At 43.3% G+C, this 22,644-nt stretch overlaps 1 protein-coding gene across 4 annotated transcripts in view; it reads right to left on the reverse strand.

Annotated features, from left to right (window-relative positions):
* Nucleotides 1–22,644, reverse strand: part of PKHD1L1 (PKHD1 like 1) — a 210,357-nt gene that overhangs the window by 138,770 nt on the left and 48,943 nt on the right. For all 4 annotated transcript variants that reach the window (XM_075582424.1, XM_075582423.1, XM_075582425.1 and 1 more), the window contains 9 exons: nt 21,211–21,321; nt 20,462–20,551; nt 19,717–19,985; nt 18,475–18,563; nt 18,215–18,374; nt 17,753–17,882; nt 14,976–15,119; nt 3,675–3,832; nt 946–1,059 (listed from right to left, as the gene is read on the reverse strand). In XM_075582424.1, the coding sequence (XP_075438539.1) occupies nt 946–1,059; nt 3,675–3,832; nt 14,976–15,119; nt 17,753–17,882; nt 18,215–18,374; nt 18,475–18,563; nt 19,717–19,985; nt 20,462–20,551; nt 21,211–21,321 (1,265 nt within the window). The remainder of the gene's footprint in view (nt 1–945; nt 1,060–3,674; nt 3,833–14,975; nt 15,120–17,752; nt 17,883–18,214; nt 18,375–18,474; nt 18,564–19,716; nt 19,986–20,461; nt 20,552–21,210; nt 21,322–22,644) is intronic.

Genomic DNA, 22,644 nt, shown 5'->3' on the forward strand with positions numbered 1-22,644 from the left:
GGACACGGTGTGGGGGTACACGGTGGTGAGACAACGCCCTGCGCGGCGAGGTATAGCTGTAACCATTGGTATTTCTATTGCCTGCATGTGGTTTATGGTTATTGCTCACAGAAAAGGTTATTATTGTTATTCTTATAATCTGTGGACTGTTATTAATAGTTCCTGATCGGGGTTATCCCATCCAATTGGGATCCCGTGCAGGTGGAGGCGCTGCCACCAGTATATTTGTTATACTCCCCAGGCTCCCAGTAGCGGAGGCTCAGATTCCTGTGAGCTGACAGGTTCCGCCAGCACCAGTAGACCCTTCACACTAGAGGGAAAGAGGGCTACACGAGGAGCATGCAAAGTTAGCACCGCCCTCTAGTATACAAATGGAGAATCTAGACTGTTTTGACATGCTCGATCCTCCAGTGGCTTGTGAAGAGCATGACTGCATGTAGCTGTTTTAGCCGTAGCCATTCACTGTATGAAAGTCAGATTATATTGTCGTTAGTTGTTTCTTCAATTCATTTAAACAAAGGAGATGTAAAGGTAAATTATTTCTCATCTTAGCCTGTCATGTTTATATGGTAAAAAAAAACAAAGCCGGATATATATTTTCTAAAGACATCATGTTTACATTTTGTAATGTATAAATACTATGAATTGGGAGGACCTGTGAAATGCCAAATATATGTACACTATAATTTAATCGATTGTATAAATCTCAAATTGGTCTATTAAAAGGTAGCACAACCTACAAGAAATCTACAGTTCTACAAGACATATACGGCTACTCAAACGTTTAACTACGTTTTAATACCAAAGCATTTACATTTTAGATTATTCATTAATGGACTAAAAATTTTATATCTTAACTTCAAAAGAAAATAAGCATAGACATATAAAATGCTGAACACTAAATCAGCACAAGATAAATTACTTGTTTGCAGTATTTTTTCATACCGGAGTCAAATCTGTTTCATAGTTTCTAAAGAACTTGATGGCTGAACTTTCTGTTTGCTTGACAAATGCATCCGGGCACAGAGAACTAACCATTTCTTCAATAGCACTTTTCACCTGGGATAAAAATGAGTACATTAATAAAAAACACGATTGTTATAAGCTATTTATCATAATAAATCATTACATTGTGAAAAAAAGTGTAGGAGAAACCATTAACTGTATTTTATGGTTAATATGTATTAAGTAGCAAATAAGTTATACATTATTGTGACAAAAATAGAATATAATTATTTTATGGTTCATTGTATCATAATGTGAACATTATGCTGTACCAACTTCATACAAACTTTACAAAAACTAGGAGTCCCTAGGGTGTGACCTATGTTAGGTACTAACAGTTTATAATAAATCGGTCATAAACTCAAGGGACATTTTTAATGCTAACTTTGAGTTTCTAATCCTTCCAGATATAGATACTTATAAGCAGAGTAATCTTGGGTGTGCATGAATGATTAGCATGGAAGATTAAAACATGGTAACATGGTAATTATTTTCCTCACATTCATCAAGCTCCATTGCATGTTAAAGCACCCACACGGGGGTTAATGCTCATTGATTTGAAAGGGAGTTAATGCCTGTGCACGTGTGTTAATCTGTATGGAAGTTTGATGGATCTGGGGTGGGGGTACCGTATGTAGCCAGGTCCCCCTCTTATCTACGGGCTGCGCGAGGGGGACGCTGCAGGGAGCTTGTGAGCAGGCGGAGTGGGTTGCCGGCGTTCCGCCAAGGGCACCGCCATCTTGCCATATGCCGTGCATGCACAGTAGCAGCTTGCGCATGCACACAGGATACCCAGAGTTGCGGAGGGCATCTTGGTACACCTCGCGCATGCGCAGGAGGCCTTGCAAGCGGTGGCCATTACACCCATAGCTCCGCAGGGGAACTCCCATGAGCCTCTGGGAATAGAGACACATGTTGCCAGGCAGCCATTAGGGCTAGGAGAATCTCGGCTGTAGGAGATTAATACCTTTAGCGCGCTCAGACCGCACGCTTGAGTTGGAAGAGGGACTTCAACGGAGCAGGTAGTGTTCAGAGAGCAGTGCTCCCCTGGACTAGACCAAATCTCCCTTTTAAGCCCCAGATAGGCCCCACTCACACCAGATTGTGGTTGCTACAGGGAAAGCCCATAGCTAGGGACATTTCTCCAGTAGCTGCCTATAGTCAGTGTACAGCACCGGTGAGATGCACGCTGTGATTGCGGCCTGTGGTCTGGGACCAGGCCACCTACGTACAGTGACTCTTACAGGTGGGACCCTCCTAACGGAGACCATCCAATCCAGAGGTGGACACCATCGCGGATGAAGACGTCGCTGGATCAGCGGATCCCTATTTGCAAATCTGCAGTACCAGGGTGCTGGAGCCCCGGGCAGGTATCTCCACAAGGGCACCAACATTCCACGGGATAGTGCTATCTCGTACACTTTTGGGTGGGCCCTGACATTGGGGGAAAAGTACATCTGTGTATTGGTGCCAAGCACCCTATGCACTTTGGGGACACTTCAATGGTGTATTGGGGTTGGGTGCGTGGGACTATATACTGTGAGGTACAGGTTAATTGCCTTGAGTCCAGTAAAACCAGTTGTCATATACCCTGTGTGTGTGTTTATTATTGGTATTGTTCCTGTGAGGGGCTTATCCCACAACGTTGGGAGCTCTTGCAGGTGGAGGCGCATGAGATATCACCCCAGGCTCACAGTGGGGGAGGCTCGGGCCTCCTGGTAGCCAACAGGTAATAGCAGTACTGGCAGTTCCTCCCCAGACATGGGGGATAGGGGCTAAACGTATTAAATGGTACATCTTTGAAATCACTGGTTTATTTCCCTGATTATATGGCCCCAAATTACATTTTAAGCTCTTCAGAGTTTTATTGTGGCGACACATTCTATTTTGTACAATGTTTATTGCCAGTACTACACAGGAATAGTATTAACTGTGAATGGCCACAATGGACCTGTACTGCACAAGAACATGTTGTATACATTTGGCACACTCAGTAGCACTCCTTTTGACACTAATACATATATATACATATATAATATATGTATATACATATATACACACACATGTATGATGTGGTGGGTTTTGGGGTTCAGAGCTTACTGGGGTTGTGTTTAGTAATTTGATTTTCAACTGGTATCAGTTGTTTGGAGGTTAGTGGTCCCTCCTCCCAGGGTTTAAGCTCACCCCACCCCTTTTTAAGTAGCAAGGCTTTTTCATGTTCTTGTACAGTACAGGTCCATTGTGGCCATTCTCCCTCCAGTAGAGGTAAATGAGAATTTGCTTAGGTAGTGTTAGGACCTGCTTACTGGTCATGCCTTGATGTGGCTTGCAGGCTTATAACGCTTTGGCCAAAGGGTTTAACTAAATGACCCTTATTCAAGAGAATATATAAGTAGTTCACTGTGTATTTTTGTCACATTGGATGTAGCATTGGGCTTTTCTGTCTTTTGTTGGATAATTTAATAAGAATCTTTTTATGTACTGCTTATAAGGACCTTACGATATGCGCAGAGGTATAGAGAATCCTGCAGGCACAACGATTCCCTGCTAGAAGTTCACAATCTAAATGGTAAATCCTGAGTCACAGCGAGATAATCTGACTTGGAGGATACAAGGAGCTGATTTGAACCTCGTTTACACTGCAACAAATTATAATTATTACAACAGACCTCCACATCAGATGATTCTACCGCCAGTGGTTTGGAGTATATCCCATCCCAAATTAATGTAAAGGTATTCATGCTCGGTGCTCCTTTGGTTTGCTCCACAACATTCATTGTTATGTTGCTTCCTTCTGGAATTTCATATGAAAGAAGCTGAAAATCACCTATGGAAAAAAAAAAAGTTTTAGTAAAATGTCTAATTATCAATATTTATACCTAGTATCATAGTGACATTGTTCTGATGCTAAAATATAATGTTCTGAATTACTAGGTGGGTTAAATCATTTAAAAAAAGTAACATGACAGCATTTTTGTGAGACGTCACAATTTTTTTTTTATAGTATATAGACAGGTAGGACTAATTATGAAGTACAGCAAAAAGAAAAAAAGTGTGCTAAGTTGCAATGCCAGTGTATGGTATGTACCTGAAGCTCCTACAAATGAGGTGGAGGGTAAGTGATGCGATTAACCCTAATCTGCTAGAAGCAGTGAATATACCACAGGTGCATGTGGTATATCCCTCGTCGCAGTAAACACTAGATCAACAACAGGTTGCACAGATAATTAATAATAACAACTGTTAGATAGATGTAGTCAAAAGGCAACGATTGACTGCAGAAATTCAAAAAGTGAATTAAGTAGCACCTTGCCAAAAGACTGAGTCAATATGAAGTGATGGCAATTGCCAAAACCAAAAAAGTCCATACAAAGTCCATAAATGGGTGTCAAGGTTGTAAATTGCTGCCCCTGTGTAGGATAACCTGTCCTCTGCAGAGAACCTCAAAAGTAAAAGAAATGAGAGCGCAAAAAGTAAGGAGAACACAACCTTTATAGTATAAAAATAAAAGCAGCAGTAGTACCATGCACTGGGACACACAAATGTATAAAATCAGTGTTGCAGTAAAATAATAATGAAACAGGATAATTGCCTGTGATAGCTGAGATAGCTGCTGCTGGGGCCACGTCAGGAAGCCTCTTCACTGTGTCCTGACCGTGTTGTGCCCGCGTCAGAGCGCTGGCCCTCTGGGTGGTAGCCTCAGGGGGTTCTTTCTCCTGGTAGGGCTGGCGTTTCCCTCTGCATCTAGCGCTCCCAGAAGTGACGTCAGGGGATGCTGGTCCGGCCGTGACAGCGTACTGTTGTTAGTGAAGGGAAATCCAAGGTCTGCAGCAGCTGGTCTCTGTTTGCTGACAAAGCTCCATGTACTCACGGGGATACTGGCTCGTGCTGGCTGAACACTCCACGTTCCAACGCTGTCCGCTGTCCAGGCTGTGTACAGTACTCCAGCGCTGCTCAGAGATATCCCGTGAGCACATGGAGCTCTGTCAGCAAACAGAGACCAGCTGTTGTAGACCTTGGATTTCCCTTCACTGAGAACAGGAAGCTGTCACAGCCGGGCCAGCATCCCCTGACATCACTTCAGGGAGCGCTTTGATAAAGCGCCCTAAGAGGTGGGAAACGCGTCAGGGGATTCTTGTGCCGTTTTTATCTTGGCTGTTATGCCAATTAAAGTCATTTAAAATTATACCTATGACCAGCCTCATTTTCCAGCAACTGCAGTGCCCATTTTTTCTTTAACCTATTTTATCACAGGCAATTATCCTGTTTCATTATTCTTTTACTGCCACATTGATTTGATACATTTGTATGTCCCAGTACATGTTACTATTGTTGTTTTTATTTTTATACTATGAAGATTGTGTTCTCCTTACTTTTTGCGCCCTCATTTCATTTACTTTTGAGGTCATTATTAAGTACACTCAACCTCAGTGCTGAAATGCATTTGGTATTATCACTGGTTATGAAGGTATTATAGGGATTAAATAAATGTATCGTACAGTACACACAACTAATAATTATTTATACATATCACAACCATTTTAACAATATGCTAATTTAGAAGGATTAGCCTTTTCATAGCATATTTACAAGCAAATAATTAGCATTGTAAGGAGAACCACTTCTTTATGTCCTTTGTAATGTTGTAGGGCAGGGTTGGCCAACTCCAGTCCTCAAGGGCCAACAACAGGTCAGGTTTTCTGGATCTCCTTGCTACAGCACAGGTGGTGCAGTCGAACACAGAGCCACCTGTGCTGAAGCAGGGATATTCTGAAAACCTGATGTGTTGGTGGCCCTTGGGGACTGGAGTTGGCCACACCTTTTGTAGCGGACATGTATTAATATTATTATTATTATCTTTTACGGTGCCCACATATTCCGCAGCACAGTGCAATATGAGGGTAAAGACAACAAAACATAAAGTACATACAATTTAAAATATAATGAAACAATATGATGATCTAACACTAGTGTGTAACATTTATTTAGCTAACCACACAGGAGCTCTTTGTACACCATATTTTATGATAGGGATACCTTACAGCGTGTGTATGTCAAGTGCAGGGCATATTACATGATACTTACACGTTTGTATTATAGAAAATAAACCGCTCGTCCTTAAATTCTATTTCTGTACTTTCGTTTTACATGACATGGTGCATGAGGATAGGTATATAGAATACAGGGTGGGTCAAAAGAAGATCCAAAAAGAATCCTCCACTAGTTGCACTTGTAACGGTGTTTCTGGCCCGGTCTGACCCACCCAATCTCACATTGGCCCCTGTGGTCTAACCGGACCCCATTACAGTGTGGATATGTCATATGGTGCACCTGCTGGCTACAGGACTCCTGAGTCTCCCGCATGATGGTGTGTGGGGAGAACCCGTCAGACAGGCCTGAGGTAGTGTGCTGAGTCTCACCTAGTTACAGTGCAGCGCCTCCACCTCACCAGGGTCCCTGCGTCCGCATGGGGATGGTCCTGGCGAGGAACTCCTCCGTGGTGCTCCTCTCTGTACACTCATCCCAGATAGATACACGAGAGGGTTTCTGGCTGAACTCATCTTTATTGACACGGCAGGGCAACTGCCCCCCCACAAGGAGTATCTTCAGCCGCTCATCTCACCAGTGCTCCCTTTGGTTAGGTTTGTCACCCAGATCAGGGATTCACTATTCCCGCAGGAATCACTGTCCTGTGCCAGGTCCCTGGACACAGCCTCCCATGGAGTTACTATAACATAACTGCCAGAGCTCCTCCTCAGCTCTGACAAGAGCTTTCCAGCAACACTCAGCAACCAACCACTTTGCAACTCCACATCAGAACTAACTTTAGAACACAGTGCTGTGCCTTATGTAAGGTTCTGAGGCTGACACATCTCTGACATCACTAACCATGGAGTCAGAGCATGTGACCAGTCCCAGCCATACACAGAGCACCCCACCAGGGTGTGAGGGAAAACCTCCATGATTACTGCTGGCATGCCCACACTTACCAGGCCTTACTGCCAGCAGGAGAGATGACTGTAGGCATTTTACATGACCGCTACATTCTCCCCCTGGTGAATCCCATCGTCCTCGCTGGGACCTAAATTTGTATACCTCTTTCCAGGAAGCACTGTAACACAAAACATAATTAGGTTAACATCCATACAAATTTTCAGCATATTGTAAACATGACCTCAGTACATATGAATACAGTCATCCGCCAAGCCCGCCCCGACCAGCAGCCACAGACCCGCAGGATGCGTCAGTACCCCCTAAAAATAGTGATCTGGGTCAGGTTTCCTCACTTCCCGGTTACCCATATCCAGGACCGTAACATAGTAATGCCTAGGTGACCCTCTCTCTGGCACATAGGTCACTCTATGTTTGTGAACATTTCTCCCTATGCTCCACACTCGCATCAGGGTGTCTATTCTTTCTTCCGCCTTTTTACCTACTATGTCGCTCCCCCTATTGGTTAAGTACAGCTCTATAGTTTCTTGGAGCCACGATTCCCTATTGTCCTCAATTTCATCCATCAGGGGCTCCGGAACATAGGGATACTCCAACCCATGGGATTTTTTATATTTGACTATTATAGCCCTCTCCGCCCTACTGACCCTGGTCAGATCCGCATTACCTGCCCTCCCAGGTAACACCCATGATAGGGGCTCATCAGGATCCACTGGGTCTGACAGTGTGTCTGGGCCCATGGGCGCTATGTCTCTACGCTCCAGCTGGAACCACCTCTTCTGTAGCTCCCTGTCCCTCTGCTCTGGTGTAAACTCTCCCTCTCTCCACCAGAAATCTACCACGTCCTCCCGCCGGATGAGGAACCGAGTACGGTCCATCCATGCGGAGTACCCCTCAAATAGTGGAGCCCACCACCGGGTCTCCTTAAAGGGATTAGGCCCTGGTTCCCGATCGTCATCAAATGAAAATACCCCTGACGACCTTGTGGATCGCGGTTTGGACCACCTTGATGACCCCGGAGCCTTTACTGCCAGTTGGGGTACTGTATGCGCCACCCTCAATTCTCCTCCTCCCCGTGAATCGCCTTCCGTAGCTCCACTGAGCTGCCTCTCCCCAGTCCGTTTTTCCTCCCCCCCCAAAGGTATGTCCACAAGTTCCAAGCTGGGCGGTGAACCCGGTGACCGTGTGATAGGGGTAGGTACATTAGCTAGGGCATGGGGTTGGGTATAGGGGCATGGGGCGGGATCCCACGGGGTTACGACCCGCTCCTGGCTGTCCGTAGACTGGTCCAAGGATGATGTCTCACCCTCCTCAGTCCTGATACCGTCTCTCCATTTTCTGGGCAATACGAGCGGTCGGGGACCTTCCCCCAATCGCCGAAGCGTCGCTGCTTCCCCTTCCTGGGTTCCGCCGTCGCCACCGGAAGTGACGTCCTCCCCGGAACCGGAAGCGTCGCCATCTCGCGTTGGACCCCCATGCGGGATCTCTTCTTCCACGACGACATCCGGTTGCTCCGCCGTCGCCACCGGAAGTGATGCCGTCCCTCCACGTGCGCGTTGGGCCTGGCGCGGCCCTTCCAGCGCTTCGCCGTCTGTTGTGACCAGGTAAGAGATAGGGCTTTTTGGCTTACCCATCCGCAGGGGTGTAGGCGTCTCTCTCCCATCTCCGCCAGGTCCTGGGATGGCGGGACTCCGTCGGTCGGATCGCCTATCTGCGGGGGACGTCCGGTCACTCACCCCACGGGGCGTCGTTCTTCCCGTCTGTCTTTTCCGCTCCGTTCTTGCTACCGCCAGCTCACGGAGGTCCTCATCAGAGTAGTCCCCTCGCCCCGACCTAGGGGTCGCGGGGCGGGGTGAAAGTCTCTTTGCCCCTGTCTCGGGGTTTAATCCAGCCGCCTCAATGGCCAGTGACCCAGCCGACTTGACCGGCTCCAGTCCCCTATCTCCGGGACTCGCGCGGTTCATCCACAGCGCGCCCGGGGACTCAGCAGAGCGCCGGGTCACATCCACCGGGGGGTCAGCAGGCTGTATTGGGACAAACGTGGGCATAGGCCACAGATACAAAGTCCCGCAATGAGGGCAACGTGCCATCGTATTCACAGTACCTCCGGGCAGCCCGCATTGTAGGCAGAGCCCGACTACCGTCTCTGTATTGGCCACCCTCACCACCAGCACCCCGCCGGGCACTGAGTAGGGCTGGGTGGAGACCATAGTGCCCACAGTAGAGGAGCAGGCCATTCTTTGTACAGGAGTCACTTCCTGTACAGGTCTCTCCTTCTCTGTGGTTCCTCGCAACTGACTGGTGGAAGTTGCTGGATCCGCCACTCCCTGCTTCGGCTCCTCCCTTCTCTGACAGAGTTGGAACCCGCCCCCAGGGGTTGCAATAATGGGCGGGTCCCACAGGGGAATATCATGCCCCTTAATTAAGGCCGCACCTCTCTCAGTCCTGGTGGGCGCGGTTTGCGTTTTCGCGCCAGTCTCCTCTTCAGAGCTGGAGTCTTTTCCCGCGGCTAGTTCCCGCTTTCTCCTTGCAGCAGCTTTTTGCACAAGGTACCTTTGCTTGCAAATCATCTCCACGGCCGGAACTACTTTTTGTAGTGGCGCCGTCTGGATATCAGTCCCTGGGCCCAGTGGGTGCATCCCCACAGGCCATAATTGAAAGTCATTCCCCCTGGTAGAAATCAGGGGAGGGTCCCATAAACTCAACGGTTGACTCAGCACAGGGGCTGAATTAGTCACTGTCCATCCCGGCGCAGCCATAGCTTTCGCGCCATGCCCCCCATCAGGGCGGGGCTCTGCTGTTCGCGCCATTCCCGGCCAGCTCTGTGCAAGTCCTGCAGCAGCCATTTTTCCCGCGCCTGGCCCATGCGGTTTCCCTAGCAAGCGGGAACCGCCATTTTGGTTGGTTTTTGCGCCCAAAAAGTCCATTCGTTCGCTCTCACGGGGTTCTCCCCCAATTATAACAATTTCTTCACACTCTTCAAGGGTGGCCCCTCGCTGTCCCAGGCAGGATAAAAACGGGGCAGCCACGGCCTTTGCTCCGCTCCAGAGCAAACTCGTTAAGGACAATTCAGCGACAGTCTGCTCTTCAGTGGGTTGCACGCCACGGGTGCCCTCCCCATCAGCCTCTGTCCGCCATTTTACGTTCTCCGCGCCACGCGGATCCTCCACTTTCTCATAACAGTTGTCGTACATGAGGCTCCACTCTGCGGGGCAGCCACCACACCGGTACAATAAAGATTAGTTCAGATGCACCACCACATGTGTACTTTCTCTAGGTGTGACTCAGGGTTGCACTACCTCAGGCTAGGCTCACTCTCTCAGTGTCTGCTGTGACTCCTTCCTCCCAGTCTGTGCTCCCTACGGTGAGTGTCTGGAATGGCTAGGTACTCTGGCTGGCTCTGCCATGCAGTACTTGGGGCGTCTACCTGTCTTGGTCAGCCTAGCGCAGACCCTCTCCAGGACTCCTGACCAAGTTAACAGGCTGTCCCTTCTGGCATCCTACCAACTAGCACTGCCTCAAGGTGACTCGGTCAGCTATAGCCCGCTCCAGACCCCTCACTCCCTTCAGGCCCCTAGGTTGTCCCTGCGAACTGACAATATCCCGTCAGCCCCCTGACCACCCCTAGGTCCGTCCCTACTCAGCACAAAGTGGCAGCAGACACTCTCCCTGTTTCCAAGTGACCTAGCTAAAAGCCTGTCCTGTTGACGGGTCTGATCTCAGCAGCTCGCCTCCAAATGTAACGGTGTTTCTGGCCCGGTCTGACCCACCCAATCTCACATTGGCCCCTGTGGTCTAACCGGACCCCATTACAGTGTGGATATGTCATATGGTGCACCTGCTGGCTACAGGACTCCTGAGTCTCCCGCATGATGGTGTGTGGGGAGAACCCGTCAGACAGGCCTGAGGTAGTGTGCTGAGTCTCACCTAGTTACAGTGCAGCGCCTCCACCTCACCAGGGTCCCTGCGTCCGCATGGGGATGGTCCTGGCGAGGAACTCCTCCGTGGTGCTCCTCTCTGTACACTCATCCCAGATAGATACACGAGAGGGTTTCTGGCTGAACTCATCTTTATTGACACGGCAGGGCAACTGCCCCCCCACAAGGAGTATCTTCAGCCGCTCATCTCACCAGTGCTCCCTTTGGTTAGGTTTGTCACCCAGATCAGGGATTCACTATTCCCGCAGGAATCACTGTCCTGTGCCAGGTCCCTGGACACAGCCTCCCATGGAGTTACTATAACATAACTGCCAGAGCTCCTCCTCAGCTCTGACAAGAGCTTTCCAGCAACACTCAGCAACCAACCACTTTGCAACTCCACATCAGAACTAACTTTAGAACACAGTGCTGTGCCTTATGTAAGGTTCTGAGGCTGACACATCTCTGACATCACTAACCATGGAGTCAGAGCATGTGACCAGTCCCAGCCATACACAGAGCACCCCACCAGGGTGTGAGGGAAAACCTCCATGATTACTGCTGGCATGCCCACACTTACCAGGCCTTACTGCCAGCAGGAGAGATGACTGTAGGCATTTTACATGACCGCTACACACTCTATGTATATTTTATAGGTATCGTTCGGACAAATAGTCCATGCATATTCTCAATATATGTAATGGCTTACTATTGTAGCTGAATCAAAAACCCAGTTAAAATAAAATAATAAAACTATATTACATCAATTAATAAGTGACTCTGTGCTTTTATTTACAGTGTATATTATTAAAAATCCCTACAGGAGTTTTGTAGAATAAATGCTCCAAATACAAAGTTTATTACTTATAGACACATGTAATAGTGTGTCTATGGTAAGGCAGCTTATATCTACTTGGACATCTCAAAATAAGGTAAGTATCTTTGTAGTATAGAGTATACAGTATAAAAATATTTATAAGTGTGCTATTTATATAGCAATCAAATATACTCTTTATGTAACCTTATTTAATTCCCAATGAATAATGCGTCTTTGTAAGTAACTATATTGTCTCAGAACAATGTAGAGAATACTTAGTTACATAGTAGCTGTATATAACCATTCACAACATAATACCTCAGATATAGCACATAGTATGTTATTTATAGTAAATCTAGTTCCAGATATCTTGCACACAGTTGCAAACCCCAAACTTGCATAGGTATATATAGGGTAAGGTGTCTATAATCCCATGGGTTCAGATAGGTATATAGATGTATCTCCCCACTATATGATATCACAGCGGACCTTGGTATATCTTGGGGGTATTATGATGAACCAATCTGCAACCCATATAGCTCTTCTAAGGGTGTATGGTCTCGGCGGACCTAACTGTACTAGGATATACAATCACCCTGGGTATACATATGCATGGAACAGAATTAACAATAGCTAATCTGAGTGGGTATAGATAGGTATACATATATAAATCTCATGCCGCAATAATGTTCTACTGGTCACGAATGACCTATGTGGTAGATCTGAGCATAACCTAAATAGTACCCAAAAAGTATTGGTCTTGGCAGGCCAGAAGTGTTAGTATAATAGCTGCGCAAATTCAACGGGTTCAGCGTGAATGGCCACGGCGGACCGGTGAGCAGATGGAAGCTCAACACTGATAGCGCTAGTATACAAGCCGTGATCCCGTGGGAATGGAGATGTCGGCTCCTGATGACGTCAGACTCGACATCCAATGACGCGTTTCGCATTTTGTATCCTTCTATAAGTAGGCGTATCTATCCGTCTGCCAGTCAGAACGGATATTCAGCTAGGAATCAATAAAGTGTTACCTTTCCTATTTATAACATTATGTGGTATTTCATATCCAATGTATCATAGTATGAGATTCATGATGCTTGAATATTTGTATCTTTGTTTTAAAGCCTCAAGGTGAGTATTTAGAAAACGACGTGTTTGTATGTACATAAGGATTCCATAAGTTATTATATATGGGGACATAATGGATTCAGGAGCTGAAAGTGATAAAATTATTCATCACTCGTCCTAAGGATGATGTCTAGTCTACTGAAATGAGGGGTATATTTATTCAGCTTAATATAGGTGAAAGTGTTAATGTGTAGGAATGTTTCTATCCATATTGATCTGCCCCTACTGGTCAATGCAGATCTATAATTAAACTATATACCTTCCCCTCTATTACCCATTGTGTAAAGTAATAACTTGATTATATATAAAGTGCAAACTAGAAGTGTATGTACTGTGTAGGAGTGATATAATGAATTTACTCGTCAAAATCAAATTAAATAAAATCTAATCTGTGATAGCTTTGTGAGATGTCCAAGTAGATATAAGCTGCCTTACCATAGACACACTATTACTCACGTATTGAGTATCTGAATAAATTCTTTTAACAGGTCTTCCGTGCCATCCCAGACCAGCAGCACGTCATCGATATATCTTAACCATTTAACTATATTTTAACTGGGTTTCTGATTCAGCTACAATAGTAAGCCATTACATATATTGAGAATATGCATGGACTATTTGTATGAACGATACCTATAAAATATACATAGAGTGCAACTAGTGGAGGATTCTTTTTGGATCTTCTTTTGACCCACCCTGTATTCTACGTACACGTTTGGTCACAAATTTCTACCATCAGTACCCTGAGCTTTCTGCAGCCATTGGAGCACTACTGTTCAATCCTAAATTACTGGAATCCTTACTGCCTAACACTGAACCCGTATATTAAGGACATTATTAGGCTGGGTATTATACCTGGCTATCAAGTAGGCTGGATTCAGTAAATACCAGCTTGCTTATACTTACCGACCCAGTATCTCCAACAGTCTAGTGACGCTTAAGCACTCATTTTTGTTTTTTAATCTCTATATGTTTGTTGTTGAGTTCTGATTTAATAAAATGTAATTCTTTTTTGTACTAGTAGAGTGCATCTCCCAATGGTTCTTTTCTCTTCCTGTGTTGTCTTTTTATATGTATTTTATTGTATTGCAAAAAAATAAAAAATAAACAAATGAATATCTTTAATAATGTATGTATATAAAATGTAAAAGAAAAAATGAAGAGGTGAGTTGGAGTGGCCTTTGTCAAAGCACCTGTTGGTTTAGTGCGAGTAACCTTACCAGACAGGGGCTCAGTGGGTACAGTGATGTCTAGTTGTGGCATTTATTCATGAGTGAGTAGGGCTCACTGGGCACTGAGCTCATCCTCACAGCTGAGGATGAATCATCTCAGCGGCCAGGACTATGGGGTACCTGGCTTGGGAGGTTGTGGGCCACAGTTGAAGCACTGTGGCAGGGGTTTTAGTAGTTAACTGTTATGTTGGTATTGTGGCCGTCAGACCTTTACTGTGTGCGTGTTTCATTTAAGGGGTGTGTCTTATCAGTGGGGTATGGGAGTTACATGGATGGCTCTAAAGTCAAGTAGCATCAGATTTATCAATTAAAAAAATCTGATTGAAATCAATGGGGTTTAATTCTCTGATAAATCTGGTGATAGTCTTTCTTTCTCTTTGATAAACATGGTGTTTCTGCAAAGGTTTTGCTCCTCTATTTTTACATTAGTAAACAGATCCCTTTGAGTCTTAGAGAAAGTACTGTAGATGTCATATAGGATGAAAAGGCAAGAAGCACACATACAGCAATACAAACCAAAGGTGAGTACATATATGGATTTAGGTTTGTAATATACCAATAGAATGTGAAATATTACATTTGATAAAGAAGCAAAGTAAAACATGTCTATGCCCCATTTCCACCCATTCCCCATCAGTGAGTACAATACATTACTTTGATTTTAATTGGTTTACTGTATAACTAGTTTTAATTCTAAGAACAAACATCAACATCAAATAACTCAAGTGACAATATATTGAAGTTTACTGTACCCCCACACTAGCGATGAAAGTATTAATACGTCACTCGTGCTTTAGTTTATTGGATGCATTGTCTGATTTGATTGCGTTGCCTTCATCGTCACTGTCAGAGTGCCAAATTAAATGCAGAAAAATAATAAATGCTCTATTTAAATAAACATGTTAAACTTCCAAGCAGACCTACCTCTTTGTGAATTGAAAGTCACAGTGTAGACATTCTGTTCACTCGAACTTGTCATTGTTACCGTTACTGTATCAGGTTGCAAAGACCACAAGCTATTTAACGCAGATTGAACTTCAGCAGCTGTAGCAACAGCTGACAATATCTCTGAAAAACAAAAGAAAATGTGAGAATAAAGAGCATTTTACACATACAGTATCTGATATTTATTATGAAGGGAGCTTGCTCCCCCTGCCTCTGGCTGTTTCTAGGGCACCTGGTTTTATGTGAGTTTGATGGAAGCAGGCGTTTGAACACAAAGTTGCACACAGCATTGTCAACAGCATTTACATCAGTGGTGTAAGGCAGTTGTGTTCCATGAAATGTTCTTGAATTAAAGGTACTGCCCCATCAGTAGGCACTTCTCTCTGTTGTGAGAAGAGATTGCTAGGATGCAGGCTAAAATACAGTAGATATACTGTAGCAATATCCTCTTGCCCTGCACAGGCACCCCCCGAGAGGCCACAGTTGCCTCATGGCCTCCCAAGAGGACGATGGTTTGGACTACCATTGGATCTGGGAGGGTCAGGGTTGTCAATTGCAGGCACATCCCACAATCTGTGCCACTGCACTAGCTGGGCAGAACTACAAAGCAGAAGCAGCTACTATAATTGAAGGGGAGATGGGGGTTTCTGGAATAGGCTGCACTCATCCAGGAAATGGTGATTCCATTGTTATAGGTTTAGATTTGTGAGCATGTAGTACGGGAAGGAGGGTAATAAGGTGCCTATATGGAGCTACAGCTTAGATGTATATGAGGAGCATTATTTGAATTAAGGTAGCATGAGAGGGAGAGGTAGAAGTTGTTATCCACCTAAGGGACTAATTTGGCTAGGGATGAAGTTAGGGTAGTTCGGAAAGAATTTAGGGACAAAGGGACAGCTCTTAGGCAGGTAGCTGCCTCAGTAGCTTTATCAGCCAAAGTGTTGTCAGTATATAGGGGTAGGGAAGGCCCCAGATACTTTAATGTGTGGTTGAGGAAGTGGTGTGAAGAGGTGGGATTTTAATTTATTGACATTGCAGTTTTACCAGAAGGAATATGATGTGCCAACTGCCCCTTCTTCCCTCCACCAAGCCCCCTTACCCTTGTGAGAGAAGGTGTGAGACTGTAGAGCAGGAAACATATCCAGCCCAAGGGAAGAGAAGACAGCATAAATAATATAAAAAGATCAATAACACTGGCAGACCAAATGTATACAGAAGGAACAGGAGGGATTAGGAAAAGCAGTAATAAAAGTAGATTTGGAAATAAAAATACCCAAACTAATTGTGATAATGACAAAGGACGATTTGATAATGTGGCTGTTACTGAGTCACGGTAAAGTGAAAATTAGGACTGGGACATAGTTATACCGGGTTACTCTATTCAGTGTTTTTTACTGTGTTAGAAAGGACACCCTTTATGTGTGGAACATAAAAGCTACTTTTATACAAGTTACTGAGGAAAATACTGAGACACTTTGGGTAACGCTAGAAACTGGTGAAAAAGTTACTGGATTCATCTACAGACCTCCGGCAAAAGAAGAGGAATTAAAGGACATCAGTGAGATGGCAAGGAAAGGAGAGGTAATTATTATAGGACAATTCGATCTTCCAGGTGTGGACTGGCATGTCTACTGTGTGTTGCAGATTCAGCCAGAAGTAGGGACATCTTGTATCCCAAGCAGGGAACCTCTCTCAAGCAGTTGGGGATTAAGCCCACTGGCAAGGAAGCATTACTAGACATCATACTTACAAATAGGGAAATACTTAATATCAGATGTAATTGTGCGTTCCAGAGATTTATAAATCAGTGTGTTTTAGTATAAAGACAGATGCTGAGCCCTACCACTCAACAACTACAATTTAACATTTTAGGAAGGGTGGCTTTGCATGTAGGAAAATGTTTAAGGAATTCTTTGGCAGAATGGAGGTATTTGAGGGGAGTGCAGGAGCAGTGGGAATAACTAAAAGATACAATACTAAAAGCTACAGATAATCAAGCAGGATAATCAATGCACAAGCAAAATAAAGTCAGTATTGTTGTCAAAGGAGATGTCAGGTATTGTAAAGGCTCAAAAGGACAGATTTGAGAAAATATAGGCAGATGCAGAAGAAGGGAGATGAAAACTATATCAGGCTAGGCAGGAAAAGGCTAATCAAATAATCAGATGTGCAAAGGTCCAAGCAATGGGGAATACTAACGGCAGAAAGATGCCACTTTATAGATCATTGGTAAGACTGCTTGCAAATGACTGGAAGTAAGTGGGACTATCATACGCAAATACAAGAAGAGGCTGCATACACTATCAAAGTGTTACATTTGTCAAGAGATGCATTTATATATGTGGACCCGGATATGCTGGTTAATGTAGCAAAATAAAAAACAGTGCCAAGTATATTCATTGTTCATTGGTAGCAAAATGTGGGAAACTTCCGTAAAATATTCCTTCTTGCCACATATTGGGGCTTACTCTGTAAGCTGTGATAAACGCAGATAACGCGCTATCTCTTGACAAGTCCTGTTGACTTTAATGGGGCTTTTCCTGTGATAACACGTCATGGGTGCTATCACACCTTACAGAATAAGCCCCGTTGTCTCACATTATTATCTTGATTTCAGGCAATGTTTATTTCATACAACATACCGTATATATGACAAATACTGTACCTAATAGAATAGTCTTATTTTATATACTGGTATGTATTTTTCCAGACATTTACATTGCATGATAATATCTACAATTGAGTTAACATCATACCTGTCTTTTCAGTGGAATAGATTAATTTGAAGTACATGACTGGACAAGGTGCTTCACACGTTCTTGAAACTGTGATAGTCTGAATTTCTTCTATTGCTGTAGACGTGGTCCAGTTTTCTAAAGTTATAATCTGCCAGAAAACAGAATAAAGTCCTTGGGGAGTCATTTTTGAGACAGTACAGCTTGACGTAATTGTATAAGATAGTGTTGGTTCTTAAAAATATAGTTAATCACTATCATAGATTGCAAAGTGCATGACAGTCCTTTGGCTCTGCAACTTCATGTCTAGGAGAGTGAACCAAAAGTAAGACCATTGAAGCAAGTAACTGAAGGAAGTAGGTAATCCCATTGATATTGCTTAGAGACATACAACTCTACAGATTTATAATCCTGTTGACTCTTTGTCTGAGATGAAGTGAGTATTGTTGACTACGACTCGGTATTGAGAATTAGATTGCATACCTGCTTTTCCAGAACCACAGTAGATAGGGATTCTATGAGCTGTACTTCGTTTACAGCATCTGCAGTTTGCTGATCGATGTAGGAGCTTCCATGCTTGTACAGCCCCACGTCAATAGATGATACCGATACGAAATTTTGGATATATACTTCAATGTAATAGCTACAGAAACAAGTAAAAGAACGTTAAATCGCCCCATGCATACTCCTCAGCAGAAGGAACTGAATTGAAAACATGATCTAATAAAGAAACATAAACTTACCCTTTTCCTTTCTGAAGCTCAAAAACGTTTGATTTATGAGTTGAATCAGAAATATAATTGTTTTTAGAATTGCTGTAAGCAACTCTTACCTGAAATTAAAAACCCAATGTTAACAGGTACAGTACTTATCATTTCATTTTCATGAACTGTATATGGATTTCCGGAAATCCTAGTCGATAGCACAAATTTCAAAAGATGCCCTAGTGCCTATTTGATTAAATGAAAACATATTTTAGTTTTAAACTCTTTTAGTGCCAGAGCAGAGCAATGTGTTACCGGAACCTCTGGTAGTTAAAGGGTTACGTTGTTACTAAAATGTACAGGCCCATATTTACCATGCTGTGCAACTGTATGCCGCAGACACCTTCTGGCAGTGCTTGGCACCTCATGGCCCAGTCAACTGAATGGGCGGAGAGGTGCCTTCCGGTAACTGGAAGGGTCCTAAGGCCGGGCACCACTTACATATGGGCCACAATGCTCTCAAAATAATGCGTACTACTCATTTTGACTCTGTGTCATGTGATATCAATGTATAACAGTGATTGCATTCATTGTCTTTAACTTTGACCAGTAAGCAACTGGCGCAAAGTTAGGGAGAAGATAGCACAGTGGGGCACATGCCGGTACAGGCATTATAACCTGTGCTAAGACATCTGCGTCAAATGTATGACAAGTGTCATAACAATGCTACCTGTATAAATTGACGCAAATTACCATTATTGCTCTCAGATAGAGAGAAAACGGCATCATTTCAATGCATATTTGCCTTTGTGGCAATGCTTAAAGAAAGGGCTGACTTAGAGGGTTTCTCATCAAATTGAAATTGTGCCGATTTAATAAATAACCCCCATAGTCCTTAAATAATAATAATAATAATAATAATAATAATACGTAGATAAATACTACAAACAGTCAATACATAACTGAGCAAGTTGTCCTGTGATGTTTGCAGTAGAGTTTCATTAAAAACATGGTGTGAGGACAGCAATTTCGCAATTATGCTTGTTTGAGTGTGATGCATTAAAGGGATATGTTTCATGATGTTATACAGTATTAGAACTCTTGCCAGGGAAATGTTGAGGCATTTACTGTGAGACTGTCCAAGAATTTCCCAGGTAAGTGTTCTAATACTGGTGGCTGCATCTGTATACTATACTGACTCCATCTTCCCACTCTGCTCTTACTATTTGAGGATTTTAAATAGCCATAGAACATTCTATATAAGGGACTTGGTTCTACTACCTTGTCTGCTGGGTCTCCAGTTTCACTGAAATACAGAGCAGTTCGATCTTCTCCCTTGATGTATAAACTGTAGTAATCAGTCTCCGAAGGCACTAGAAAGCCACTGAGGCGGGCAACAAAATAAATATTTTCCAGCGGCCATTTCTGTGATGCTCCATCTGTCCAACTAGCTCCAAGGTAGCTAGTAGTATTTTCATTGTATGTGAGGGCCTCTTGCAACTTGGATGGACTGGTGTTATTCCATACTTCAAGCTTCAATCCTCTGCTTCCTGTTTACATAAAATAAATATTTCTAGATAAACCAGTCACCAAGAATGACACCTCTAATGAAAACAATAGATGTTTGTATGGATAAAAGCAACTTTAGTAATAAATCAAGATTTACAGTACATTTGACTAGAAAATGTGAATTTAAAAACCAGCTAGTTCATGATTTTCAATGTAGGGATGTCTTTCCTATATATACATATACCCTATTTTATGCCTTACTGTACCTCCTCCTTCCCACACTGTTCAACAATCAACTAATAATACATATGTTCAGCACACCACATCTCGTTCATGGAGATGTCCTTCAAATTCTGCCCTTGTGCTGTGGTGCTAGGCAACTGATAATCACCTACCCACTCGATCAGCATAGCCTTGCATGTAGAAACACTGCTGTTCAAGGTCAGTCATGACTTTCCAATCCAAACTATTAAACTATTCACAGAAAAACGAAGTGGTTAAAGGTTTAGTTACTTACCTGGGAATATAGCAGAAAGGACACTCGGCTTTGGTGGAGATCTGCATGTTATTGCTGTGTCTGTCAATCTGAGAATAAGGCAGTCCTGACCTGTATTTATACAGTAGTATGGTTAAAAACACATCATGACCAGTTTTACCAGATAGATCTATATTACTGGGTCATTTTTATTTACAATTGCTGCTGAAGAATGCTGCAATTTTGGCCTTCTTGGCAATCAAATGATTAATTATTAGAGATGTGCAATTTGTTTGCTAAAGTTCGCGAACCAGGCAAATCTTGAAAAAGGTTGTCCGTTTGAAGACATCCGTCCAACTGGGGCCATAAGACTAAGCTTTTCCTTGAGAAAAGTGCATGCAGCCATCTTTTGGATAGATTAACTGAACACTACAAACAGTTTTGCGCACAAGATCTCCACTGAAACAGAGTAAAACTGATCTTCAGCTTATTAAATGGTGTTTGATGCCTTGTGAGGAGACTGTCGGGATCAATGCCTGCACTGCAATACAGTCCAATCTCTAATTCTGTGAGCAAAAAGACCAGAAATTGTAGAACAGTTTGTGAAACAAGTTTAAAAAAAGGACATGAAACTATTAATGGCTTATCCACTAGAGACCTTCGTGCAGAGGACAACCACTGTCAAAATAACTATTACATATTAGAACTACTGTAAGTTGAATCTTTGAATCCTGTGTCATATGTGTAGATGACTTTACTAACCAGACACTGTACATGAAGATTGACCGTACCTCCTACAAGAACTTTGGCTGGAGAATCTGTTTGATCAAAGAAGCGTCCCGTTACAGTGATTATTGTGCCACCTTGCCTGCTTCCACCAGAGGGAGATACTGCAGTAACCTCTAAAAACAGAACACGTGATCCATGATATTTTGTACAGAAACATTAATTGTGTGCCGAATTCTACAAGAATTATATTGTGGCAGATTTCCTTTTTTTTTTTAAAGTGTTTTCAGCATTTAAGATAATAGCAGATTTTAAACATGCTTTCTCTGTTAAACCATTCTATTAGTGTGCTGTCTACCATCTACCTATGACAGCAAAATAGTCAACATTTAATTCAGCTTTACCTGTAAAAAAAACTAAATGTTTAAACATTTTTGAAGAAAAAGCAGAATACATTTTTAACTGTATTTTGGGGTTTATAAAATATGAAAAAAATGTTAGGTCTTTTTTTTTTATCTGCACTAGAATACTGTCAGTTGTCTCAGATTGATACGCTTTCAGAAACATGGTCATGCATTTGGTGTAGTTTCATTCTAGTCTCAAACTAAGCCTGAATATTCATTTGTATTGTCTTATTGCTGTACTGTACCCCACCACAACAATGATCAGGTGAAATCCTGCAATTGTGGGGGTGTTGATATCTCCTCTCCCCAGCCTATAAATAACTCTGTTATTAGTCTCATCCAGTGATTAATTGTAACAAACTTCCCCTTACTCCTCCTTTGACTCCTTCACATGGGCCCTATTAATAAGTCCATACATTAATTAACATGGCTATAGAAGGCCAAATTCATCCCAACATGTTATCAAGTTCAATAATTTCCAGAAGCTTCAAATACAATTAAATCAATTAGTTCAACCCCTGAATAAAATGAGTTCAGATGAATCATTCTTTTTTGCACCAGAAACGATTGCAGTTTGTTGCCCATGCAGGCGATGGGCTGTACGGTGTAATCAGGGCAAGAAGGTATTTTATGGAGTATTACTTCTCAGTAACTATGGCTGTCTGGGCACAGCATGTTCTACACTCTACATTAATGCAGTGGAAAAAGGGAGGAGGAGTGGCTCAGTGAGTAAAGACACTGACAGGCACTGAGATTGACGCAGGGGAGCCTGGTTCAATTCCTGGTGTCGGCTCCTTGTGACCTTGGGCAAGTCACTTTATCTCCCTGTGCCTCAGGCACCAAAAACATAGATTGTAAGCTCTACGGGGCAGGGACGTGTGCCTGAAAAATGTCTGTAAAGTGTTACGTAAAAACTAGCAGCACTATACAAGAACATGCTATTATTATAGTGAGGTATGAAATCCTTGTAGTCTTCAAAAATGTGTCGCACATACACAATGATTAATATTGTATGTATAATGTGAATATAGAAGCTGCATCACACAAAACGCAAGGCGGATCAAATAATATCAAGCATGAATTATATTATGTTCT

The sequence above is a fragment of the Ascaphus truei genome, chromosome 2 (genome assembly GCF_040206685.1).
Source record: "Ascaphus truei isolate aAscTru1 chromosome 2, aAscTru1.hap1, whole genome shotgun sequence".
Lineage (NCBI taxonomy): Eukaryota > Metazoa > Chordata > Amphibia > Anura > Ascaphidae > Ascaphus > Ascaphus truei.